The 26,508-nt window shown below is 43.7% G+C and overlaps 3 protein-coding genes across 5 annotated transcripts; all 3 read right to left on the reverse strand.

The window, feature by feature from the left end:
* Positions 1 to 376: 376 nt before the first annotated feature.
* LOC309391772 (uncharacterized protein) lies at positions 377 to 11,004 on the reverse strand. Its single transcript, XM_081952494.1, has 5 exons — positions 10,315 to 11,004; positions 8,894 to 8,976; positions 6,740 to 6,866; positions 499 to 4,912; positions 377 to 420 (listed from the first exon to the last, which is right to left on the reverse strand). The coding sequence occupies exons 1-4, from the start codon at positions 10,397 to 10,399 to the stop codon at positions 2,739 to 2,741; spliced, it is 2,469 nt and encodes an 822-aa protein (XP_081808620.1). The 5' UTR covers positions 10,400 to 11,004; the 3' UTR covers positions 377 to 420; positions 499 to 2,738.
* Positions 11,005 to 12,650: 1,646 nt separating this feature from the next.
* On the reverse strand, positions 12,651 to 19,083 carry LOC309391882 (uncharacterized protein). Of its 3 annotated transcripts, XM_081952700.1 has the most exons (6): positions 18,924 to 19,083; positions 18,297 to 18,420; positions 17,634 to 17,716; positions 16,929 to 17,055; positions 14,003 to 15,256; positions 12,651 to 12,825 (listed from the first exon to the last, which is right to left on the reverse strand). In XM_081952700.1, the coding sequence occupies exons 2-6, from the start codon at positions 18,394 to 18,396 to the stop codon at positions 12,779 to 12,781; spliced, it is 1,611 nt and encodes a 536-aa protein (XP_081808826.1). In that variant the 5' UTR covers positions 18,397 to 18,420; positions 18,924 to 19,083; the 3' UTR covers positions 12,651 to 12,778. The 3 variants fall into 3 exon arrangements, with proteins under 3 accessions (XP_081808826.1, XP_081808824.1, XP_081808825.1); XM_081952698.1 differs by having other exon boundaries at positions 12,651 to 15,256; XM_081952699.1 differs by lacking the exons at positions 18,297 to 18,420; positions 18,924 to 19,083 and having other exon boundaries at positions 12,651 to 15,256; positions 16,929 to 17,036; positions 17,634 to 17,693.
* Positions 19,084 to 21,156: 2,073 nt separating this feature from the next.
* On the reverse strand, positions 21,157 to 25,991 carry LOC309392007 (uncharacterized protein). The gene is made up of 2 exons (XM_081952893.1): positions 25,923 to 25,991; positions 21,157 to 23,098 (listed from the first exon to the last, which is right to left on the reverse strand). The coding sequence occupies exon 2, from the start codon at positions 23,061 to 23,063 to the stop codon at positions 21,297 to 21,299; it is 1,767 nt and encodes a 588-aa protein (XP_081809019.1). The 5' UTR covers positions 23,064 to 23,098; positions 25,923 to 25,991; the 3' UTR covers positions 21,157 to 21,296.
* Positions 25,992 to 26,508: the final 517 nt, after the last annotated feature.

The raw sequence follows: 26,508 nt of genomic DNA on the forward strand, positions 1-26,508 counted from the left end.
CCTCGCACATAAGTGCTAGTTGTACCCGACTCTAGGGGGCAGTGCCCATCTCCATTTCAAAGGCAAAGAGCCAGCACTGTCCAAAGTTGTCTCTGTGGTCATGTGGCCAGCATGACTAAACACCGAAGATGCATGGAACACTGTTACCTCCCCACCAAAGGTGGTCCCTATTTTTCTACTTGCTTTCAAACTGCTAGTTTGGCAGAAACTGGGACCAGTAAGGGGAGCTCACCCTGTTAGGTAGCACTAGGGATTCGAACCGCCGAACTGCCAACCTTTTGATCGACGAGCTCAGCATCTTAGTCCCTGAGCCACTGTGTCACAACTTACCTTGGACCAATCCGTAATGGTTTATTCTTCTGTCAGAGAATCTGTGCTTTGAATGGCATCGTTACGGAGCTGGACTTCAACCATGGCTCCCTAATTAGATGGAGAATTTTATTTGGAATCTATGGAAGAAAAGCTTTCATCTTCTTTGTAACTGTGACAATTCCTTACCTGCGTCTCCGCATGTGTTAAAAGTGCATTTAGAGAGAGAGAATGAGAGTTAGGAGGCTGACACTTATGACAATTATTGGAGACTAGTCTTTGAAAGAAAGAAAGAAAAATCAAAAGATACATCTTTATTTGGTATGTTACACGGTGACAGCAAAACCAAGGTTGCCTTGGAACCAACCAGGGTGTTTTCTTCATCCCAAAACAGCGAGAAAGGTTAAATACCGTTTTCCCAAAAATAAGACCTCCCCGGATAATAAGCCCAATCGGGCTTTTGAGCACATGCGCTAAAATAAGCCCTCCCCTGAAAATATTGCAACACAGCAGCAGCGATGAGGTGACCACACTCACCGCCTCCTCCACCTCAAGAATAATAAGACCTCCCGAAAATAAGGCCAAGCGTGCTTATTTCGGGAGTCAAAAGAAAATAAGACCCTGTCTTATTTTCGGGGGAAACACGGTACAACGCCAACAGCCCTTGTACTGAGCAGTCTGTACAACAGGGATAGCATGAGTGTTATGCAAATTGTTCCCTCTTGTTGAGTGCTTTGTTCAGCAACTGTTCAAAGTAATGACAATGCTGAAAAGGTACATTTACAACCAGTTCTTGAATGTAGGGATGTTGCATCATTCTTGTGATCAAGGGCAGCCACCTTCACAGCCAGCTTTGGAGAAGCAAAGTCAATGGGAACCTGGCAGTAAATTGAAAGTCATGATCGTGTGATGTCATGCTTAACCCACCTTTAGTTACTTAACCACCACAGTGGAATGACTGACATCGGTCCAGCACAGACATGATACTTCGCTTGGTGACAGTGTTGTTTAGTGCTGGAGTTGACAGTCCCAACTGCGATAATTGCAGACTACCGTGTTTCCCCAAAATTACGACATGTCCTGATAATAAGACCATGCCATATTTTTCCTGTGGGCAAAAATATACGCCCTCCCCCAATAATAAGCCCCCTAGACAACCCCCCCCCCCCCTCCAGCCAGGCAGAGCGCCACTCACCAACCTAGCAATATGCCAAAGGCACAAAGCCACAGGAGCCGGGGGGAGGGGGGGCAAAGAGAGTCTTCCCGCAGCCAGCCCACAACCATAGAGCGTAGTTCCAGAGCAGCCGCTGCCGGAAGACTTGGCAGCAGATCTCCGGAGTTTGGAAGCCGGTTATGCTCTGAACATGGTGGCGGCGGCGACAGCAGGGCTGCGGCGCCGCCGCCCTGGCCCATCCCTGCAGGGAGAGCTGGCCATGGTGAGGCTAGGAGGCACGCGAGCTGGTGGCAGAACAAGTGCTCGCGCAACCTCTCTTTCCAGCCAGGCAGAGCACCACATGGCTTAGCGCCTTTGGGATATTACTGGGTCGGTGAGTGGCGCTCTGCCCGGCTAGAAAGGGGGGTTGCTGGGCAGCTGCTCACAAGCATGGTCACTTCATGGCGGCTTTGTTGCGCTGCTGCGACAGCGCAACACAGTCCTTTACCCCTGTGCCCGGCTCTTTGGGCACCCGTTCGCAAGAGAGCAGCCACCTGGCAACCCCAAACCAATAAGCCCCCCCCAATAATAAGGCCCAAGCAAAAAAAAATTTTGGGGGGGGTCAAAAGAAAATAAGACCCTGTCTTATTTTCAGGGAAACACGGTAGCTATATTGTCTTCAATAAATTTTGTCACACAATTCATTTACGTAGTTCTATTACTTTTGTTTTATCAGTTTCTCATGAATTAATTTTCCTATGCCCATAAGAGGACGGAGATTGAGCAAATCCCTTTGTCTGTGGAAATTCTCAGTTATCTAGGTCATGGTTGTCTCAAAGGTGCTTTTTTTCAAGAGGCAACTGGACTTCCTTGTTTTTCTTTCTTTGAAGGCTTTTTGCTTCCCATTCAAGAAGCTCTGAAGAAGCTTCTTGGATGAGAAGCGAAACGTCTTCAAACAAAAACAACGAAGTCCAGTTGCCTCTTGAAAAAGCATCTTTGGAAACAACAAATCCTTTTCCACACATTATACATTTATAATTTCTCACCAATGTGTATTCTCTTGTGGCAACTGATTGTTCTGAACCTCTTTCCATGCTCTGGGCATTTTATATGAATTCTCTCCGGTATAGATGCATTTCTGCGAAAGAACAATTCTGCTCCCGTAGAAACTCTTTCCACAATTCGCACACTTAAATGTTTTCTCTCTGTGTAAACAATCAGAAGTTGATTGGGGCTATTTCCACATTCCGTACATTTCTATGGTTATACAATATGTTCATGTGACGTTTCTACTATTACGGTAACTCTTTCCACGGTCTACACACTTACCTAATTTCTCGCCTGAGTGAACCTTTCTATGGGTATTAAGTGCACTAATTTGTCTGAAGCATTTTCCACACTCGGTGCATTTATATGGTTTCTCCCCTGTGTGGATCCTCTTGTGACGACTGAGGTGACTGCTGGTTGTGAAACTCTTTTCGCACTCCATGCACTTATATGGTTTCTCCCCCGTGTGGATTCTTTTATGGGAAGTCAGGGAACTTGAACTAGTGAAGCATTTCCCACACTCAGGGCATTTGTATCGTTTTTCCCCCGTGTGGATCCTTTTGTGGGAAATAAGGGAACTTGAATTAGAGAAGCATTTTCCACATTCGTCGCATTTGTATGATTTCTCCCCTGTGTGGATCCTCCTGTGGTGACTAAGCGTACTGCTGCTTATGAAACCTTTTCCGCACTCCATACACTTATATGGTTTCTCCCCGGTGTGTAGCCTTTTATGGGAAGTAAGATTGATACTCTTGCGGAAGCTCTTTCCGCACTCTGTGCATTGATATGGTTTTTCCCCCGTGTGGATTCTGTTATGTACAGTATAATTATACTTTTGACTGAAATTCTTTCCACATTCCCTGCACTCGTATGGTTTCTCCCCAGTGTGGATTCTTTTATGGGAAGTGAGAGAACCTGAATAGGTGAAGCACTTTCCACACTCTGTGCATTTATATGGTTTCTCCTCACTGTGGAACCTTTTATGGGAAGTCAGAAAACTTGAACCTATGAAACACTTTCCACAATCCTGGCATTTATATGGTTTTTCCCCGCTATGAATCCTTTTATGGGAAGTGAGGGACCCTGGCATAGTGAAGCATTTTTCACACTCCTGGCATTTATATGGTTTCTCCCCTGTGTGGATCCTAGTATGGTAAGTTAGGTGTTTTACCGAACGGAAGCTCTTTCCACACTCCATACACTTATGTGGTTTAACTCCTGTGTGGATCCTTTTGTGATAAGTAAGGTGTTTTGCAGAGCGGAAGCTCTTTCCACACTCCACACACTGATATGGTTTCTCTCCTGTGTGGATCCTGTTATGAGCAAGAAGGTCTTGGGAATCGTTGAAGCTCTTTCCACACTCCTCGCATTTATATGGTTTCTCCCCTGTGTGGATTCTTTTATGGGAAATAAGATGTTTTGCAGAATGGAAACTCTTTTCACAATCCGGACATTTATATGGTTTCTCCCCAGTGTGGATTCTGTTATGTACAGTATAATGATATTTTTGTCTGAAGTTCTTTCCACAGTTCTTGCAATGATATGGTTTCTCCCCAGTGTGGATTCTTTTATGGCAAGTGAGGGAACCTGAACTGGTGAAGCACTTTCCACACTCTGTACATTTATATGGTTTCTCCTCGGTGTGGAACCTTCTATGAGAAGTAAGAAAACCTGAAGATCTGAAACTCTTCCCGCATTCCTGGCATTGATATGGCTTTTCTCCAGTATGGATTCTTTTATGAGAAGTGAGGGAACCTGACATAGTGAAGCATTTTCCACATTCCTGGCATTTATATGGTTTCTCTCCAGTGTGGATCCTCTTATGGTAAATGAGGGAACCTGAGAGAGTGAAGCGTTTTCCACAGTCTTGGCATTCGTATGGTTTCTCACCTGTGTGAATCCTATTGTGGGAAGTGAGGCTTGTGGCAAAATGGAATCTCTTTCCACATTCCTTGCATTCGTATGGTTTTTCTCCTGTGTGGATCCTGCTATGGGAAGTAAGATAACTTGAGTCTCTGAAGCTCTTTCCACATTCCAGGCATTTATATGGTTTTTCTCCAACTTTTATGCCCTGACTTAAGATAAGAGGAATAGTCCTTCTGAAGCGTTTCCTGATTTTGTTTTGTTTTTCTACAGTGTGGCTACTGGAACAGTCACATAATTCCAATTCATCTCTAAGAATTTTTCCACACAATGGACACATTCCTTTTTCTTGGTGATCATCTTCAGCCAAGAAGACACTGATATCGGCACCCTGAAAAGGACAGCATTTCTCCAGCCCCACTTTTAACTGATTTTCCTTAGAATCTTTCTTTCCGAACATCCTCTCCACAACTTCCTTTACGCCTTTTGGAAAAGGTGCTGCTATCTCTTCTCCAGAAACCTCCATTTGCCATTCATCACCTGTTTGGAACAGAAAAAAAAAGAAAGCTGACACAAACCGAGGTGTGAAATGGATCAAGCACCACTTGTGAGTGAGCTCCCGTTACTTGTCGCAGCTTTTAATTGTCAGGGGAAGATTTATTTCATCCTGAACTAGACGAGGTCTTAGATCGGGGCTGTTTCCAACAGGCATATTCTTTAAGATGCGAAGAAAAACAAATAAGCATTCTGGAGAAACATATTCTAATTAATAAACAAACTTTAATACAAAAATAATAAATGGAAATAAAACGAAACTAACTAATTGTTACATTTTGATAAAAGAGTTCCGTCTCCCAGTTTTCCTGGCAGCCGGACAAAGATCAGAAGTAGCTCAGGAATGTGTGAAGCATGCGCAGTACATCACTGTCAGATAAGACTTTTATGACCTGCGCAATAACTCTTTCAGTTTAACTATTTAGTGTCAATTCAGTCAGTTCAGGCTAGCAAACAATTTTAACGCAGTGACACTACCAACCTTGCAGCTTGAAAGCACGTAAAAATGCAAGTAGAAAAATAGGGATCACCTTGGTGGGAAGGTAACAGCGTTCCGTGCACCTTCGGCCTTTATTCATGCTGGTCACATGACCACGGAGACGTCTTCGGACCGCATTGGCTCTTTGGCTTCGAAACAGAGATGAGCACCGCCCCCTAGAGTCAGGAACAACTAGCATGTATGTGCGAGGGGAACCTTTACCTTACCTAAGTCACATAACGCTCAAAGTAGCGAATGCAGCCCAAAAATAAAACTTCGGATTGCACTGGGTTGCACAACAATGATGAACCAGTCAAATATGGAAAAAGAAGGATATCTACCTGGCAACCATATGTAGGTTAGTCCATTCTATTATGTTCCCCGTAGTTACCTATGATTGTGAAAGTTGGATCTTATAAAAGCAAAACAGGAAGAAAATAGAGCTATGGTGCTAGAGAAGGCTATTGCATATTCCTGGATAGAAAACATGACTAACAACCGATATTGGTGCCCATTATACCAGACAGGTCACTGAAAGGCAAACTCACAAAACTGTGTCTCACTTATTTTTCCATGTCGCATCCACTGGAGAAAAGAATTATATTTGGAAGAGTTAGTGGTAAAAAGGAAATCAGGCCACCAAAGAAAATGTTGACTGACACCAGCTACTCAAAGGAGTAGGGCAAGATTGGAAGATGTGAAGACCCCTGCACATAGAATCGGCAAGAGTCATACATGACTGAATGGGTAATATATCATATCATGGAAGAACATTTTGGTTTAATTTTAATCTGAGAAAGAAGATGTGCTGAGAGACCTGGACCTGAGCTTTAGCCTTCTTTTCATGAGTAAGATATCCTTTGATTATTATTTTTTTGGGGGGGGGGATGTTTCCCGGTCTGTGGGTATGTTCATTCATCTTAAGCTAACTCAGGGAAAGGAAGCATTGAAGAAAATGGGAGGGTGAACCAGCTGGGTGGGATGTCCCATGTCTTGAGTCCCATGAGACACTCTTCTCCAGCAGTCACATCCTTGTGATGCTCCCTAGGTTAACTGGGTTTCCAAATGCCATCATTACGGACAGAAAACATAAAAAGGAAGAGAGAGCTTACATTTATCCACAAAGTGGGTCAGACAGCATTGGAAACTACATGGGAGGGTCCTCTTTCTGAAGAGACCATGAAGGTTTTTAGCCCATCTGTTAACCAAAAAGGATTAGTAAGGCAGACAAGGACACTCTTCTCCACTATATAAAAGGAAGAAATCAGCTGTTTATGTCTGGCTAGAAAATACCTTCCGTCATAATTTCAGTGTAGAAAAACAGAAACCCTTACTTAGAGAGACAACGTTCCTTGCATTTTCCAACATGACTTCTCGATACAGGTTTTTTTGCTTCAAGTCCAACAGGGCCCATTCCTCCACGGAGAAAAACACAGCTACATCTTCAAAAGAAATGGAATTCTGAAACGAAAACAGCATGTTGTACAAACACTCTTATTAAGGAACAATGCAACATTTCTTTTTAAAGAAAACTTCCTGCTTTCAAGTAAGATAAACAAACAAGTTCTCTGGAGAAAATGGGCAGAGCTACAGGCCTCAGATTGGAAATTCACCTGTGATAGAATTTTGTGATTTTGGCTAATTCTACAGGAGCAGCACTCCAAATTCCTTCTCTGTCAATTGATAAGAGTCCTGGCTGACATTTCAGACACTGCCTTACGTTGTTCCCCAACACAATACTTACTGAAGAGATCAGTAATGGTACCCCGTTTTCTTCACTATCAGTTCGGTAGTGGGAGCGCACGTCTGGGCATGCGCAGTCTGTGATGACATCTGGGTGGGTGGGTGGGCGGAGCCTTGCGCCATCACCACTACTGGTTTGCCTGAACTAGTGAGAACCAGCAGAATACAACCTCTGGAAGAGGTATATGAAAATACCTTGGGAGAGGTACCCTGCGAAGTACCATGAAATGCTGAGATGCTATCGATTTGCAGATAAGATGGACGGAAATTATAACGAACCGAATAACCATTGTGAGGCCACTGGAGTTGATTGACATATATCAAGATGCTATATCTGAGAGAATATGCCCAAAAGAGTTTTGAGTAAACATCTGTGTTTATCCCAAACTAGTTCACCTTGAACTTTATATGACAACAAGACTCTTTTTGAATCATAAGCAAACATGTGACGCTATATGTAACCTTGTTCTTCGCACCTTCCATGTGGGAAGAATGCCTTTCAGGAAGAAACATTTTATAGCAAGAAGCTATCTTGTTCCAAGATTGGTCCTGCATGGAAGGCACTCTGTAATATAACCACAATATATGTAATGTGTAGCAGTATAATTTGTTGTACATCATTGCCACAAGGTCCAAGGATACAGATGAAATATGATCAAAGCCCCTTGTTGTAGTGGGGACTGAGAAGAATAAAAGGAAATATACTACTGCAGAACTGTTTAAGAATAAAGATGAATCTTGTCACATTTTCAGAAATCAAAGCAAAGTTCAAGGAATTATACAATTGGCAGACGACTGGAAAAGGAATAGTTGACTGTATACTATAAAATATAAACTGGAAATATTCCTTGTGGATCCTTTTAAGAACACCTTGACATATGTCAGTAAACCACACTAGCCTCATTCAAACTATCTTCCTCATTTCTTCCTAGTTTTCACTTCTACATCTCCATGAAATGTATTTCTACAATATTTAATAAGAGGGCTGTGAAAATATCTACATCCTGTAAAATATTTATAGACCCCTCACATCTTGGACATAAATTGTTTCAACTTCTGCCCTCAAAACAACGCTATAGGACACTGCACACCAGAACAACTAGAGACGACAGATAATTCCCACAATACTGTCAAATAATTTACTAAGACTGTATTACCATTATTCTTCTCTTTCTTCCTAGTATCTATCTCTTCCCACTCATGACTATAACCATGTTGTTTGTATCTTTCAATTTATATTGTTTTATTTGTTTACGAGTATGATTTGATAGCTTATTAGTAACCTTGACTATCACTGTTGTATCTTTTTATTCTTGATGAATGTATTTTATTTTCCTTATGTACACTGACAGCATCTGCACCAAAGACAAATTCCTTGTGTGTCCAAACACACTTGGCCAATACAAATTCCATTCCATTCCTATATTTAACCTATGTTCTTTGAAACTACTTTGAAACAATCATAGTACAGGGTCACACATTGCAGAGTTAAGACCATAATTATATTACCAAGTACATTCTACTCAGTATCCAAAGAAGAAAAGGGTGGCTTTGTATTGTAACATAGTTCCTCTTGAAAGAATTACCTTCATAAATACAGCGCTTTGTGCCTTCTTATCGAAGTGTAAGGAAGCTGCTCGTGAAAACAGACTGCTCTGCGCACATACACACACACACACACACAGAGTGGACAGTGCTGGATCATGCTAAATGACATTTGCAGTTTGAGGAAAATATCTTCCTACCTTCTTCGAAAGCATAACTGCTGCTATTCCTCCACCACAGACAATAGATGTTCTGCAAGATACCATGACTGATGCTCTGGTCCCTGAGAATGAGAAAGAAAAAAATAGAAGAACTATTTGTGATAAAAACAGCCTTCCTAGATTCTCCAGCATTAAATTCAGAAAAAAAACATTCTTTGTGTATGCTGACTGGGGGGGGGGGGGGGGCAGCAAGCAGCAGTGCCTTTGAGCAGAGAATAGCCCACCTGGGTTGCTGGGATTAATGATGTAAAGTAACTGGTCAACTTTCTGGTTCTCCTCTGATTCCCAGGAGGGGTCAAGATGCAACCTGAAGTGGGGAATTTGTGCCGTAAAGCACCACAGAGATCCTAGATATCTTCAGTGTCCTATCTGTCAATGGCTACTTCAGCTTCAACTGTAATAATCCACGGGCAAACAATAGATACAAGCTCAAGGTAAACCGCTCCAAACTCAATTGCAGAAAATTCAACAACAGAGTGGTCAAGGCCTGGAATGCACTACCCGATTCTGTTGTTAAATCCTCAAATCCCTGTAACTTTAACCTCAAACAGTTCACTTACTGTTTGAAGTTACGACAGCACTGGGGAAAAAATGACTTATGACCATTTTCATCACCCTTATGACCACTGAGGCATCCCCTATGGTCACGTGATTTACATTCGGATATTCGACAACTGACTCATTTATGATGGTTGCAGTATCCCGAGGTCATGTGATCCCTTTTTGTGACCTGCTGCCAAGCAAAGTCCATGGGGAAGCCCACGATGGTTAAATTCACTTAACAACCTGCTTACTAACTTAGCAGCTCCAGTGATACACTGAGCAAATGTGAAAAAAGGTCATAAAATCTGCCAAGACTCGCTTAACAAATTTCTCGCTTAGCAACAGAACTTTTGGGCTCAATTTTGGGCAGAAACCGAGGCCTACCTGTAATAGTTCCCCTTCCACAAATGTGCTAGTCGTTCCCGACTCTAGGGGTGGTGTTCATCACCTTTTCAAAGCCGAAGAGCCGGCACTGTCCCAAGAGGTCTCCATGGTCATTTGGCCGGCATGACTAAATGCCGAAGGCGCATAGAACGGTTGTTCCCTTCCCACCAAAGGTGGTTCCTATTTTTCTACTTTTATTTTTACATGCTTTCAAACTGCTAGGTTGGCAGAAGCCTTGACAAGTAACAGAGCTCACTCTGTTACGTGGCACTAGGGATTCGAACCGCCAAACTGCCGACCTTTCTGATCAACAAGCTCAGCATCTTAGCCACTGAGCCACCGTGTTCCTGTACCTGTAATAACTGTTTTGTATCTGTAATAGCAGTACAAAAAATTAAAAATAAAAATCACGAAGGAAGGAAATGCAGGCACAGTCCATTTGAAGAATAAAGGGCATTAAAGGGAAGGGTTACCTGGTGATCTCTTCTGGGAGGGATCCTCGAGAGGGATTCCCTCAAACAGCAGCTCCAGGGAGGGATTGCCCTCCTTTCCTGCCATTGAAACTCAAGGGCTCCTGGACCCCAAAACTGCACCAGAGGAAAATCCCATAGGAAATGATCAGGAAGGGTCAGCAGAAAGAACCCTACAAGCCAGGAGAAAGAGGCGACTGCAGGAACAATCTTAGTAATTTAACTCAATAAGAAGCACCCCCGACTGCAACCAGGAATGACGGAAAGAAAGGAAGGGGAAGGAGAGGGCTTTCTCGCATCTGGGAAGCCTTTGGAAATTACAACCAGAGAGTGCTTCTCCCTAGAGAGGCCTCCTCGGGCAATTCCCCCCCCCCTTCCCCTTCCAGGTCCTCCAAGATGTTGGGAGGCAGCCAGTAAAGGATTTTTTAAAGCGCGAATCTGGATTTTTTTTTCCCCGATCCCTGCCTGGATTTGTAAGGTTTTTATTATTTTGAAATTTAACGGAATGTATGTTTTTCTGTACTGTACATTCTATTATCTTGTATAGATATTGAAACCGATGTACACCGAAGGAACCTGCGTGGCGAAGACGCACCTCCAAAACTATGAACGTCATTGATCGGCTATATGTCAGTCACATTGGGACTGGAGTCATTGGCCCACTCAGTAGACGGGGCAGATTCCTGGGCCGGATATTTGACTTTGGCACCGGAAGAAGCGCCTGCCGCCTCCCCCCCTCTCTCTTTCTAGGACCATTATGCAGCCATAGAGCCTCACTCACTCACTGGGACCGCTGTTAGTCTTTCACTGTAGTGAGTGCGCATGCTCTCAAGTTCCAATATATATTTTCAGTATTACAACCTGCACGCTTATTAACAAGGATGACTGAGGTGTTGCCAAAGGGGAGGCGGAGGTGGGGGAGTAACATGGTATATGCCAGGGGTGCCCAAACTTGGGAACTTTAAGACTTGTGGACTTCAACTCCCAGAATTCCCCAGCCAGCATGGCTGGCTGGGGAATTCTGGGAGTTGAAGTCCCCAAGTCTTAAAGTTCCCAAGTTTGGACACCCCTGGTATATGCAATCATTTAAAAATAAATAGCTACAAGAATATGAATGTAAAGCCTGGCTAAGAGAGGACAGTGCTAATGAAAAAAAAACAGCTTTTGTGTACACTGTAAAATTTCATAACTGTTGCAGGTTTCCAGCATCACATATCATAACTTGCTTTGTGACCATCCCAGCTGGTTTCTAACAAAGGAACTCAATGGAAAAACTGAATTGGCTTAAAGATTTTGTGATTGACTTGACTTTACCCCAAAAGTTCACAAAATTGGGCAGAAGATCTTAGCGACCACCTTGGCTCAGCAACAGATCCAGTTCCAATTGTGGTCACAAGTCAAGGACTTCCTCTATACATCAGAGGAAGCAAAGCCAACTGCCTTTTGCATTTCAAATTTCATGTGCTTGGACCAAGTGCCACAGACATCCTTACCTGGTGGCTTCCTTAGCAAAGGGGTCAGAGTCCTATTTGACATTGCAACATGGTACTCATTCAAGTACCACATTGAGTGACGTGGTTGAAGGACGTGTGGCTCAGTAGCTAAGACACTGAGCTTGTCGATCAGAAGGATGGCAGTTCAGGGGTTCTAATCCCTAGCACCACGTAATGGAGTGATTACTTGTCCCGGTTCTGCCAACCTAATAGTTCAAAAGCATGTAAAAATGCAAGTAGAAAAATAGGAACCACTTTTGGTGGGAAGGCAACAGTGTTCCGTATGCCTTTGGCATTTAGTCATGCCGGCCACATGAGTACAGAGACATCTTCGGACAGCACTGGCTCTTCAGCTTTGAAACAGCCACAACTTTTCATGAAATGTGTTCCTTTGGATGCCTTATTAAATCCCTTGCTGTCTGCAGGTTATAACTAAAAGATTTCTATTTATTGGGACTGCAAAGATAAACTGAAACTCAAAATTAGAGAACTCCTGAGGTACTACAACCAGTCATCATTCATTACAAGCTACTTTTCTAATTGATGAAAACATTGGACCAATCAGTGATGATTCAAACTCTTCTCAATCTGAGAATCTCTGCTTTGGATGGCATCCCTAAGTATTTACGGGGCTGGACATCAATTAAGTCAGGATGAAAACATAGCTCTATAATTAAGTAGAGAATATTATTTTGGGGGGAAAAGCTTTCATCTTAAGTCTTGGTATTCCTTTCTTGCCCCTGAACTTAAAAAGTGTATTTAGAAAGAATGAAAGTTTTAAGACGGACATTTAATAAAACATTTTTTTTGGAAAGCAAGAAAGAAAACAAAAAGATAGATCTTTATTCAGCACGTTACATAGTGACAACAAAGCCAAGGTTGCCTTAGGACCAACTTGGTGTTTTCTTCATCCCAAGAGTGAGGAAGACAACCCTTGTACTGAGCAATTCTGTACAACAGGGATAGCAGGAGTGTTATGCTGAGTGCCTTGTCCTCTCTTGCCGATTGCCCTGTTCAACAACTGTTCAAATAAAAATACCGGAAAAAAAATACATTTACAACCAGTTCTTGAACATAGGGCCGTTACATCATTCTTGTGGTCAAATGCAGCCAGCTTCACAGATGCTTCTGACAAACCGTGTCAATTGCAAGTCATGGTCATGTGATGTTATGCTTATCCTGCAGTTATTTGCATTGGTTAACACCATTGTGAAATTACTGACATCAGTCCAGCGCAGACACATGATGACACCTCATTTAGTGAAAATGTCATTTAGTGATGGAGTTGCCCATCATAATTTCAATAATTGCAGACTACCTGTAGTGTTTTTGTCACACAATTCATTTAGGGTGCTATTATTTTTGTATTTTGTAAGTTTCTCATAAACTAATTTTCCTATGCCCATAAGGTGACTGATGTTGAGTAAATCCTTTCCACGCTGTTTATGATTTCTTACCAGTGTGGATCTTTTTATGGGAACTGAGGTCACTACTGGTTGTGAAATTCTTTCATATTCCGAGCATTTATATGGATTATCTCCAGTATCAATGCTTTTATGGGAAAGAACAATTCTGTTCTGGAAACCCTTTCCACAATTTACCATACACAGTCCATAGTTTTATAATAGGATCATATAAAATTTCTAGTAACACAGAAACCCTTTTCACAGTCTACACAACTATACCTGATTTTTCCTCAGAGTGAATCTTTCTATGTTTCTTAAGTGCATTACTTTGTATGAAGCTTTTTCCACACTCAGTACATTTATATGGTTTCTCCCCTGTGTGGATCCTCTTGTGACGACTGAGGTGACTGCTGGTTGTGAAACTCTTGTCGCATTCCATGCACTTATATGGTTTCTCCCCCGTGTGGATTCTTTTATGGGAAGTCAGGGAACTTGAATTAATGAAGCACTTTTCACACTCCGTGCATTTGTGTTGTTTTGCCCCCGTGTGGATTCTTTTATCAGAAAAATGGAAACTTGAATTAGAGAAGCATTTTCCAAATTCGCTGCATTTGCATACTTCCCCTGCGTGGCTCCATCTGTGTTGATAAAGCATACTACATATTATTGAACTTTTTCCACACTCTGTGCATTTATATGGCTTATCCTCGGTGTGGAACCTTTTATGGAAAGTCAGAAAACTTGAAGCTGTGAAACAGTTTCCACAGTCCTGGCATTTATATGGTTTCTCACCTATGTGAATCCTATTATGGGAAATAAGGCTCCTGGCAAAATGGAAACTCTTTTTACATTCCTTGCATTCATATGGTTTTTCTCCTGTGTGGATCCTTTTATGGGAAGTCAGATAACTTGAATCTCTGAAGCTCTTTCCACACTCCAGGCATTTATACGGTTTCCCCCCGCTATGGATCCTTTTATGGGAAGTGAGGGAACCCGGCATAGTGAAGCATTTTCCACACTCCTGGCATCTATATGGTTTCTCCCCTGTATGGATCCTTATATGATAAGTAAGGGGTTTTGAAGAACGAAAGCTCTTTCCACACTCCATACACTTATATGGTTTCTCTCCCGTGTGGATCCTGTTATGATCAGTTAGGACCTGAGAGTTGTTGAAGCTCTTTCCACACTCCTGGCATTTATATGGTTTCTCCCCAGTGTGGATTCTGTGATGTGAAAGAAGATTTCTTGCAGAACTGAAAGTCTTTCCGCACTCCTGACATTTATATGGTTTCTCCCCAGTATGGATTCTGTTATGTACGGTATAATGAATTTTTTGTCTGAAGCGCTTTCCACAGTTCTTGCACTGATATGGTTTCTCTCCTGTGTGGATCTTTTTATGGCGTGTGAGGGACCCTGAACTTGTGAAGCTCTTTCCACATTCCTGGCATTTATATGGTTTCTCCCCGGTGTGGATCCATTTATGCTGAGTGAGGGAACCCGAGAGAGTGAAGCGTTTTCCACAGTCTTGGCATTCGTATGGTTTCTCACCTGTGTGAATCCTATTGTGGGAAGTGAGGCTGGTGGCAAACTGGAATCTCTTTCCACATTCCTTGCATTCGTATGGTTTTTCTCCGGTGTGGATCCTGCTATGGGAAGTAAGATGACTTGAGACTCTGAAGCTCTTTCCACACTCCAGGCATTTATATGGTTTTTCTCCAACTTTTATTCTCTGAGATAAGATAACAGGAATGGTTCTTGTGGAGCTTGTATTTTGTTTTTGGACAGTATCACTTCTGGAACAATAACATAATTCTGATTCATCTCTGAGCATTTTTCCACACCATGGACACACTCCCTTTTTTTGGTGATCATCTTCAGCCATGAAGACACTGACATCTGCATACTGAAAATGCGAGTATTTCTCCAGCCCCACTTTTAACTGGTTTTCCTCAGAATCTTTCTTTCCAAACATCCTCTTCAGAACTTCCTTTATGCCTTTTGGAAAAGGTGCTTCTTCTTCTTGGCCCTCCATCTTCCATCCATCACCTGCTTGGAACAGAAAAAAAGGAAAGTTGGCACAAACTGTGATATGGAAGGGATCAAGCACCATTGTTGCATCCCTTCTTTGAACATTACCCAAACTCCCACCACCATCTCTTCTTCCTTTTAACTCTTTTTGTGTTTCTTCTCCTTGCTTCTGTCAGAGTCTTTTGAAACCATGAGGCTACGCTTGTGTTGTGTTGAAGTAAGATCTCCTCTAGGCTTCCCTCTTGCCCTGCATGCTACAAAATGCAAACCTAAATTCTTTGGGGTAAATTATTCTCATGGTGGGGCACCATCACCTCTGCTGTTCCTTCAAATTCAGCTCCAAGGAAGCAAGAGGGACTCTTGAACAGAGCCTGTGTTCATTAATGGACTTGATAAGAGAAAACATGTTAGTTTGTTTTTCAGGAGAAGGGGGAAGTGTTCAACCTGAGAATTGAAGTCTAGCTTTCTTTTCATGATGAGGATGGTGTCCCTTGGGGAAAAAAGTGATTCTCAGTCTGAGTTAACTTAAGAAAATGAAAATGAAGAGGAACTAAAGAACCTCTTGATGCGGGTGAAGAAGGAGAGTGCAAAAGTTGGCTTGAAACTCAACATTAAGAAAACTAAGATCATGGTACCTGGCCTTCTCAATTCCTGGCAAATAGATGGGGAAGAAATGAAGGTAGTGACAGGTTTTATTTATCTGGGCTCCAAGATCCCCGCAGATTGGGACTGCAGCCAAGAAATTAAGATGCTTGCTCCTGGGGAGGAAAGCTATAGCAAATCTAAACAGGAAGAGACATCACCCTGTCAACAAAAGTGTGTATAGTCATGGTTTTTCATGACTTGCAATGGATGGCTGTGAAGGTTGGACCATAGGAAAGGCTGAGCACAAAAGAATTGAGGCCTTTGAACTATGGTGCTGGAGAAGACTCCTGCGAGTCCCTTGGACTGCAAGGCCATCAAATCGGTCAGTCCTAGAGGAGATCAACCGTGACTGCTCTTTAGAAGGCCAGATCCTGAAGATGAAACTCAAATACTTTGGCCACCTAATAAGAAGGACTCACTGGAGAAGAGCCTCATGCTGGGAAAGACTGAGGGCAAAAGAAGAAAGGGACAACAGAGAATGAGATGGCTGGATGGAGTCATGGAAGCAGTCCGTGTGAGCTTAAATGGACTCCAGAGGATGGTAGAGGACAGGAAGGCCTGGAGGAACATTGTCCATGAGTTGGACACGACTTTGCAATTAACAACAATAAGAAAAGGACGAAAGTGGAAAGAGGAGCCATCTGCGTGGAATGTCTCATGTCTTGAATACCCATCCCATCAAAATCACCAGTTCTCTAGCAGACACATCCTTGTGATGCTCCTGTGTGATTAATAAGAGTTTCCATATGCCATTGTTACAGGCAGATGATATAAAAAGAAGAAGAGAGCTCTTACCTACAATGTGGGAAGACAGGTTTGGAAACTAGAGAAGGACTCCTTTCCTCTTTCTAGAGAGAGCATGAAGGTTTTATACCATTTGTTAACCAAATAGGATTAGAAAGGCACACTCTCTTCCACTCTAGGAAAAGAAGAGGGCAGCATTTCCTCTGAGAAAGAAATTAACTGCTTATATCTGGCTACAAAATACTTTCCACCGCAATTTTAGAATTGAAATTCAGTATTCCAGAAAAACAGAATCCTTTACTTAGAGAGGCCAGGTTCCTTGCGTTGTCCAGCATGACCTCTCGATGCAGGTTTTTTTGCTCCAAATCCAGCAGGGCCCTTTCTTCCATGGAGAAAAACACAGCTATATCTTCAAAAAAAATGGAATTCTGAAACAAGAACAGCACATTGTACAAACTCTCTTATTAAGGAACAGTTGAATAATCTAAACAGAAAATGTTATTTTCCTCAGAATGCCACTATAGGGCATTGCATGCCAAAACAACTAGACACAGTGACAGCTTTTTCCCCTTGTGCCATCACTCTGCTAAACACCTAATTCTTACAGTACTGTCTAAGTATATTTACCCATATTGTATGGCTGTAGTATTATTATCCTTCTTCATTACTACTCTCTCATTGTTGTTATTATTACTCTGTTGTTTTGCATCTACATTGAGAGCTGCTGCACCAGAGACAAATTCCCTGTGTGTCTAATCACACTTGGCCAAATACAGTATTCTATTCTTATTCATTTCCATTCCTATTTCTATTCTTTTCCTATTGAAAGAAAACGTCCTGCTTTCAACTAGGATTAATAAACAACTTCCCTGAAGAAAATAGGCAGAGCGACAGGCTTCTTATTGGAAATACACCTACTACAACCTTTCGTGATTTTGGCCAATTCGATAGGAGCAGCACCCCAAATTTCTTCTCTGCCAAAAAAAGGAGGGAGAGATTTTCCTACCTTCCTTGGAAGCCCAAGTTCTTCTATTCCTCCAGCACACAAAACAGATGTTTCAGAAGACACCATCTGTGTTGCTCTGTCCTCTAAGAGTGAGGAAAAAAACCCAGAATAATTATTTGTTATAAACACATGGAGCCTCAAATGCAAAATAACTGTTCTCTGTTTATGCTGACCGGAGGATTGGCAGGCATGAGTGCCTCATGGCCAGAGAGCAACCTATCTGTCTGGGTTACTGAGACTGATGAGGTTGTGTGAATGTGGGAGTCGACAGATGCCTAGGTATGGGCTTTGTGTCAAGTGATACTTCTGTCAGTCATTGGAGACCAAGAAAGATCCAGTGGAGATATGGGAGATTGTATCTTCAAGCAGATCCCAGCTCATATCCCTTGGAGATGAGCGGAGTGTTTTGACCTCTCTCCTGCCTGTCTGATCATCTGGAAAGAGGGCAAAAACTTTTTTTCACAGTAGGGCTCGCCCTTTGGAATAGCTTACGAAGGGGCAAATCCTTGTTAGATGCACGCTGCCACAAGACTTTCTTGAGTGGCAATATAAAAAAGAAAATAAAAACCACAGTATCTAAAACCCTGAACATGAATTCAGGAAGAAAAGAGACTCGGACAAAATAAATCCGGAGGATTAAACGGTATCAGAAGGACCCTTTACCTGTCGGTGTCTTCCGAGATCGATCCTCCTGATCGACTCCCCCAAACGGCAGCTCCAGCGAGGGATCAACCCTCTTTTCTGAGGGCGGTCCGGCAGCCATTTAACTCTATAAAGTTTTCTGGACCTGAAACAGCACCAGAGAGAATTCCACCGGGAATAAATCAGCAAGGACCAGCAGAATAATCTCTGCAAGGAGAAAGGAGCGGTGTGCAATCTTATGAGGGACCCTTGAAGAAGCACTTAAGAATCCAATTTTGAAGAATTACCCATGAGTCACAGCCAGGACTCCTCCTTCTGCCCCTTTGGGAGTTTATTTATTCTCCCTGCTGGGATGGGGGGAAAATAATCCAAAGATTTTCCTTGATTGAAAAAAAGCAACCTCTTTTCTTTCTGCTCCCATTCACTTTTCTTATCTCTGCTTTCACCCCACCCCGTTCTTTTGTGATGGTCTCTTGGTTTTTAAATCTTTTCAACGCTTGGCAAACTGCCCAGAGTCCCTCCAAATGCCGCAGTATGCAAGCAGGATCGATTATTATTGTCCCAATTGATGCTTCTGCTTCCCCACGCTAAGAAGAAAAAGGGGGAAACACGTGAAACAGACACAGATCCACAAGCACACCCACGCACCTTGTATTCCAGAGGTTTTCCCAAAGATGCTCCTCCAAAAAGCGCGGCCGTTTGGAAGCGCCTCGTCAAAGGCAAAGATGAATCTCGGGGTTAGTTGGATCCTGGGGCTGGGGAGCTTCCCTCGCACCGGCCCTCGCAGACCAACCCTCCGATCCTCAAGAGAGACGCGCAGGGGAGGACCCGCGCCCCGCCTTCCCGGCACAGCCGCGCAACTGCAACCGCGCACAGGCGCCTCCCTCCCCGGAAGGGCTCCCCTCGGGTTTGGGTTGGGTTGGGGGGCACTGCAGGCACCGAGCGGGTCTCCCTCCTCGGGCTCTTCTCGCCCAACCCCGTTCGGGTCCCCCGGGATCCTGAAGCTTGGGTTTTAGATTTAGCTTTGCTCTCGAAGCTTGTTTTCAATTTAGTTTCTGAAGGTTTAATTTACCAGACTAGGTAACATCATCAACAGGATTGCCCGCTCCAATTCTCCTTAGCTTATACATCTCTTGCTATATTTAAATTCTAAGCAGCTGATTCTTTCTTTTTTTTAGATTGGTTGTTCAAATAGTCTGGTTTCTTATATATTCCTATGCTGGATCTAAGTCAGTGATGAAATTCTATTTTTTTTTTATTGTGGGCATGGCAGGGGGAGGATAGTGCAAAATCTCCATTCCCAACCCACTCTGGAGCCAGCCAGAGGTGGTACTTTGCCGGTTCTCCAAACTACTCAAACGTTCCGCTACCGCATCTCCAGAACCTGCTGATTTTTCACCCCTTCTCTAAGTCAATGTCATTAAAGTTTAAGCTAAGCCTCTGGATGCAAAGGAAGTGCAGAGTCCTGGAACAATCCCCATTGCCTCTAGTGGTCAAAGGAGCATTATTGCAATGTTGAGTCTTCCCAGAAAGGCTAGATTTGGTGAACAGTGTGGATAAATGCTGGGAATCCCCTCCCCCATGAGACCTACCCCCTCCCACGCTTGCGCGCAGGACCACCCCGCCCTATGCCCCATTTTGGGCCTAGCAGCCCTCCCTAAAGCCCCCCCCCCCGGAGGCCAGAAACAGCCCATTTCAGGACTTCCGATAGGCCGTTTTTCGCCCTCCCCAGGCTCCAGAGGTTTTCCTGGAGCCTGGGGAGGGGGAAAATGGCCTCCCCCAACCCCCTGGAGGCCCTCCGGAGGCCAGAAATGGCACATTTCCAGACCTCCGGGCGGCCCATTTTTCACCCTCCCAGAACCTCCGTGCGAACCCTGTACTTACCTGGCATCCAGCACGGGCCCCATGGAGACTCCTGGGAGGGGTGGCGTGAGAGGGGCCAGCCGAAAATCAGCTAGCCGGCATACGCATGGGCATTGGAGCTGACCTAGGGCAACAGCTCATGTGCCTACAGAGATGGCTCTACATGCCACCCGTGGCACGCATGCCATTGGTTTGCCATTACAGTTCTACAGCTACTCTGATTATTGATACTGTACTTCTGGATTCTGAGTTCTGGTTCTGGCTGCTTCTGTATAGTATTGTATGCAAAGAAGTTTCTTATATAAATCAATCCTGCCGATTGATTTACTTGTGTGCTGGTTGGATTGCTGCAAACTCTTAACAAGATTCCCTTTATTTACATGTCTTTTTATGGAAAGTAAGGTTTCCGCTAAGGAGTGGGATCAGGGGTGGGTTCCTACCGGCTGAACAACCAGTTTGCTTCACAGTGTGTGTGTGTGTGTGTGTGTGTTTAGCAAAAATTGAACTTCCGCATTGCAAACAAGGAAAGGAGCAAGGATACTAGCTGAGGAGCGGCAATTCAATCTGCCCCCACTGATGAGCTGGGCTTCAGAAGCAGAAGTAAAGGTCAGTATAACCTGGGGGTAGGCAGGCCCACTTTCATGGAAACTGGTTTGCTCTCGGCTTGCCGTCAGAGCTAACGGTTTGGCTGAACCAGTAAGAACCCACCACTGGTTGGGATCCTAACAGTTTAACAACCGGTTCGCTGAGTGTGCATGTGCCTAGTTTACAGAGAAATCAGCTGAAAGTCAGAGTGAACCAGTTCGCTCCCAGCTGATAGTCGCAGCTACCGGTTCGCCTGAACCGGTTCGAACCAGTAGAATCTCACCCGTTTCCGCTGCTTCAGAAACACTTTCCACTTTCAGTGTATTTATATGTTTTCTTCCAGGTAAATCAATGTATGGGAATAAGCAAACAAGAGGCACCAGAGCATTTTTATAACCTTGAGAAATGTAATTAGTTCCTCCAATGAGCAAATCCTTTTGCAAGAAAAAATAAGGGAAATATTTTAAATAAAGCTCTTTCCACGCTTGATACATTTAATAGCTTCTTCAGTGAGTGACTGTTTCTGTGGATATTACGTGGCTGATTCTAACTAATTACTTTTCTACATTCAACTCATTTACGTGGTTTCTCACCTGTATGTATCCTCCTGTGGTAATTAAGAGCACTGCTATTTGTGTAGCACTTTCCACACTCCATACATTTATATGGTTTTTCTCCTGAGTGAATTCTTCTATGGCTATTAAGGGAACTGTTTTGACTAAAGCACTTTCCACATTCACCACACTGATAGGGCTTTTCACCTGTGTGGGTCCGCTTATGGGAACTAAGGTCACTGGTGGTCCTACAGCTCTTTCCACATACTACACATTTATAGGGTTTTTCCCCAGTATGGATCCTTTCATGGGAAGCAAGTTCTTGAGGATCCCTGAAGCTCTTCCCACATGTGGTGCATTTGTATGGTTTCTCCCCAGTGTGGATTCTGTAATGTATTATGAAAGTTTTTTTTTGACTGAAGCTTTTTCCACATTCCTTGCATCCAAATGATTTCTCTCCAGTATGGGTCCATTTGTGGCGAACGAGAGCCCCTGAGTCGATGAAGCATTTGCCACATTCAGTGCACTTATAAGGCTTTTCCCCTGTGTGGATCCTCTTATGGATATTAAGGTGACTTTTTTGATTGAAACGCTTCCCACACTCGGAGCATTGATACGGTTTCTCTCCACTGTGGATTCTTCTATGTAACGATAAGTGATTGGATTTACGGAAGCTCTTTCCACACTCCAGGCATTTGTATGGTTTCTCCCCTGTGTGGGTCCGTTCGTGGGCACGAAAGCCACCAGAACTGGCAAAGCACTTTCCACACTGCAGGCATTGGAATGGCTTCTCCCCTGTGTGGATTCTGTGATGGGCAGTAAGGTTTGCAGAACAATGGAAGCTCTTTCCACACTCCATGCATTGAAATGGTTTTTCTCCCGTGTGGATCCTCTCGTGTGACTTAAGATGAACTTTTTGACTGAAGCTCTTTCCACAGTGCAGGCATTTATAAGGTTTCTCCCCTTTATGCACCCTATTATGTAAGGTTAGAGAACCGCTTCTGCTAAAGCTTTTTCCACACTCCAAGCATTCATAGGGCTTCTCCCCTGTGTGAATCCTCATATGGCAAGTAAGGGCACCGGGGGCTTTGAAGCATTTTCCACACTCTGTGCATTTATAAGGCTTCTCTCCAGTGTGGACCCTCTTATGTAAATTGAAATTGCCAAGTTGGGTGAAGCTCTTTCCACACACAGTGCAGTGATATGGTTTTTCCCCTGTATGGATCCTGTTGTGGAAAGTGAGATGAGTTGCAGAGCGGAAGCTCTTCCCACATTCCAGGCATTTACATGAATTATTCCCAGTGGGGCTTTTTTTCCTGGAATTTGGTTCCTTGTTCCGAGTAAACTTCGTTCTACCCTCTCTGTGGATGCTTTGGTGGGAAGTAAGGGCTGGGCTGCTTCTGAAGCTCTTTCCACAGGTGATGCATTGATGCTGCTTCCTTTCTTCGTGGACTTTCTGATGTGAATTCAGGTGATTTTTCTGACTGATGTTTTCTCTAAATTCCAGGCATTGGTATGGATCCTCTGTTTTGGGAATGTTTTTATGGAACATAAGGGGATTGCTTGTATAACAGACACATTCTAATTCATCTCTGAGTATTTTTCCACACTCTGGACATGCTGCTTTTTCTTGGGGATCATCATTGTGCAAGAAAATGTTGATATCTGCATATTGAGAACTAGAGTATTTCCCCAGCTCCCCCTTTAACTCCTTTTCCTTAGGCCTTTCCTTTTCACTCATCCTTTCCACAACTTCCTTTTTAGCTGTGTTTAGCTGTGTTGCCATCTCTTGGCCAGCATCCTCTATTTTCAATCCATCACCTACAAGGGAAAGAGGAAGAAAAAGGAAAGTTGACACAAAATGAGGTGTGAAAGGTATTAAGCATTGTTGTTGTATCCCTTATTTGAACATTATTAAAACTCCCACCACCATCTTTGTTTTCTTTTAGCTCTTTTGGTGATTCCTCTCTCTGCTTCTATCAGGTTGTGTTCAAAACATGGCGTTACACTGTATATCTAGTTGATGCATACCCATAATGCGAGAGTTGGAAGGGACCTTGGATGTCTTCTAGTCTGACCCCCTGCTTAGGTAGGAAGCCCTATACCATTTCAGATAAAACGGCAAAGGATTAGCTTGCTATCAAACATCCTAACAATATTCTTTAACCTGAATTGCATAAGAGAAGATGAAGTAAAGAGAAGGACCAAGGACATGATAGCAGTGTTCCAATATTTCAGGGGCTGCCAGAGAGAGGAAGGGGCCAAGGTGTTCTCCAAAGCACCCAAAGGCCAGACAAGGAATAATGGATGAAAACTGACCAAGGAGAGATTCAACCTAGAAATAAGGAGGAACTTTTCTGACAGTGAGAGCAATCAACCAATGGAACAGTTGGTTGCCTTCATTATTATTATTATTATTATTATTATTAATTAGCGTTTATATACCGCCCCCTCTTCCGAAAGGGACTCGGGGCGGTGTACAGTCCGTATCAAAATACAATAGATTAAAACATAGAAGTTGTGGGAGCTTCATCACTTGAGACTTTCAAGAGATTGGATGGCCATTTGTCAGAAATGATGTAGGGTCTCCTGCTTGGGTTGGGAGTTGGACTAGATGACCTACAAGGTCTCTTCCAGATGTCAGCCTCTGCTTTGCTGCTTGCTTTCGGCTGCCATTGAAGTGGGAAGGGGGGGAGATAACATGGTATTTGGGAGGGGAAGCTAAAGCACAGGAGTGAATGAAGAAGGGAGTGGTTTTCTCACCATCTACTGCGCATGCTGCAGATAGTGGAATTGCCGCCAAGGCCAACCGTCCGGCATACCAACCTGATGATGGGTTTTGAAGCTGCAGCCCACATGACACCTGGGTGTGTGTGGATTGGACTGGGGGATGGGGTTACTAGGGGGAGGGAGTTGGGTCACATATTGATATCTATGATTACGCGCACTTTTGCCTCAGATCTTGCTTTGCTAGCTGCTATCTACTCATAAGACCCACCTATAAGACCCACCTATTCCAAGCAGCTGGCCTGGCTTAACTTTGATTTAACCATATCGCTCCTGACGGGTTTTTATTGGGTATTTTAATTATATTTAATTATCTAGGGGTTTTTAAATACTGTATTTTAATTGTTTTATTTGTCAGCCGACCTCCTCCTTGTGTATGTCTCGGTATATGTCTCTGTTATATGTTTGTTTTGTCCACATATTTATTTCATATGTTTCGTTGTACGCCGCCCCGAGTCCTTCGGGAGAGAGTGCGGCTAAGAAATAAATATTTATTATTATTATTATTATTATTATTATTATTATTATTATTATTATTATTATTATTATTATTATTATTATTATTATTATTATTATTATTATTATTATTACCAGTAAAAGTACCCTTAATTCTGAAATATGGAGTTGAGTGGTTTCTTCCTTGGTTACTGATGGAGGCTGCCCTGACACCAACTCTGTTAATCTGTAATATCCTTTTTAAATGCACAGTGCCACAAGACTTTCTCCAGTGGTAATGTAAAAAGGAGCAAATAAAAAAAGGAAAAGGAATTCATGAAGGAAAGAAACTGAGGCAAATTCAATCCTGAGGATTAAAGGGCATCAGAAGGACCCTTTCTCTCTTCTGAGGTGGATCCTCCTGAGTGACCCCCCCCCCCAAGCAACGGCTCCAAGGAAGCACCATCCCTCTTTTCTCTCCTACCTGGTCATTTAGGAACAAAGAGCCTTCAACAAAAGTGGAAGGTTTACTTTTACTAAAGCCAAGCAATTGCAAGATAGGAGATCTGAGGAGTGGGGGTGGGGTGGGTTGAAGACTGCCCATTCACTTTCCCCCCTCCCTCCATTATCTCCCTGGTATCCAATAGGATTCAAACAAATGGTTTTTGTAAGAGTTCTGATGCTTGGCCATTGTCTGTATTCCATTCCTATGCTAGAGGAGGCTTCCTTTGGGAATGGTTTTGTTTCTGGGTTCCCCCCCCCCTCCCAGGGTTTATAGCAGTCTGGCATCGGGGAAGCAAAAATGGGGCTATCACAGATTTCCTCTGTGGAATTCAGCAGCCATCTAAATCCAAGGCTTCTGGATCTGACACAGCACCAGAGAAAATTCCACGGGAAATGGTCATAGAAGATAGAAGCCTAAGGAGCCTCCGAGATCTTCGAGTCCCACCCCTTGCTCAAGGCAGGAGATTTTATACCAGTGGGGTGGTTCCCAAACTTTTTTTGGCCATGCCCCACCTAAGCATCTTTAAAATCCTGATTTCCCCCCTATACACACACACACATATAATTCTTTACTCAAAAAGTGAACTCTACTCACGCGGAGGAAGGCAAAAAGGCCATTGGTTTAAACAAGGTTCAAATTGCCCCCATTAAAAAAAATCAAATTGCCCCCCTGTGGGGCGTGGCCCCCACGTTGGGAACCACTGCTTTATACTATCCCATTCAAATGGCTATCGGGTCTATTTTTGAAAGCTTTCAGTGAATGGGGCACCCGCAACTCCGGGAGGCAAACTATTCCAGGAGAAAGTGTGGAGTGCAGGAACAATCTTAGGAGAGACCCAAAAAGCAGCATTTAAAAGTCGAGAACTTTCCCCTCTCGCCCAGAACTACCCGAAGGGAAAGAAAAGTGGAAGCTTCTTACCTCCTCGCCCGCAGGGAAAGGCGGCTCTGCCCCTCGCCCGGACTCCGTTCCCCAAGAGAGGCGCGCAGGGCAGCTCCTCCAGCGCCGCTGCCTTCCCAGCACAGCCCGTAAACTGCACCCCCCTCCCCTCAAGCAGGACCCACCCCCAGGGATTTAAAGTTGAAACGGAGAGTGCTTCTCCCCATAGAGATCCCTCCCTCTTCCCTCCTCCTCAAGGTCCTCTGAGATCCTATGAGCGCCTTCCAGCTGGTCGGAAAGCTCTTGGCAAGAGGGCGCCCCGTGGCGGTTCCTATTTTAATCCTGGGAAGCCAAGGGGAGCGGACGCCGGAGGAATTATTAGAGGGAGTAAAGTTTGGACCTTGTCCCGATCTTTCCACACCACAGTTGGGACTATCGTCACTTACAATAATAATACAATAGCAGAGTTAACTTAAGAGAAAGAAGGACTAGGGGAGACACGATAGCAGTGTTCCAACATCTCAGGGGTTGCCACAAAGAGGAGGGAGTCAAACTATTCTCCAAGGCAACTGAGGGTAGAACAAGAAGCAATGGGTGGAAACTAATCAAGGAGAGAAGCAACTTAGAT

This window comes from Natrix helvetica (assembly GCF_964273705.1).
Source record: "Natrix helvetica genome assembly, chromosome: 1".
NCBI classification, from domain to species: Eukaryota; Metazoa; Chordata; class Lepidosauria; order Squamata; family Natricidae; genus Natrix; species Natrix helvetica.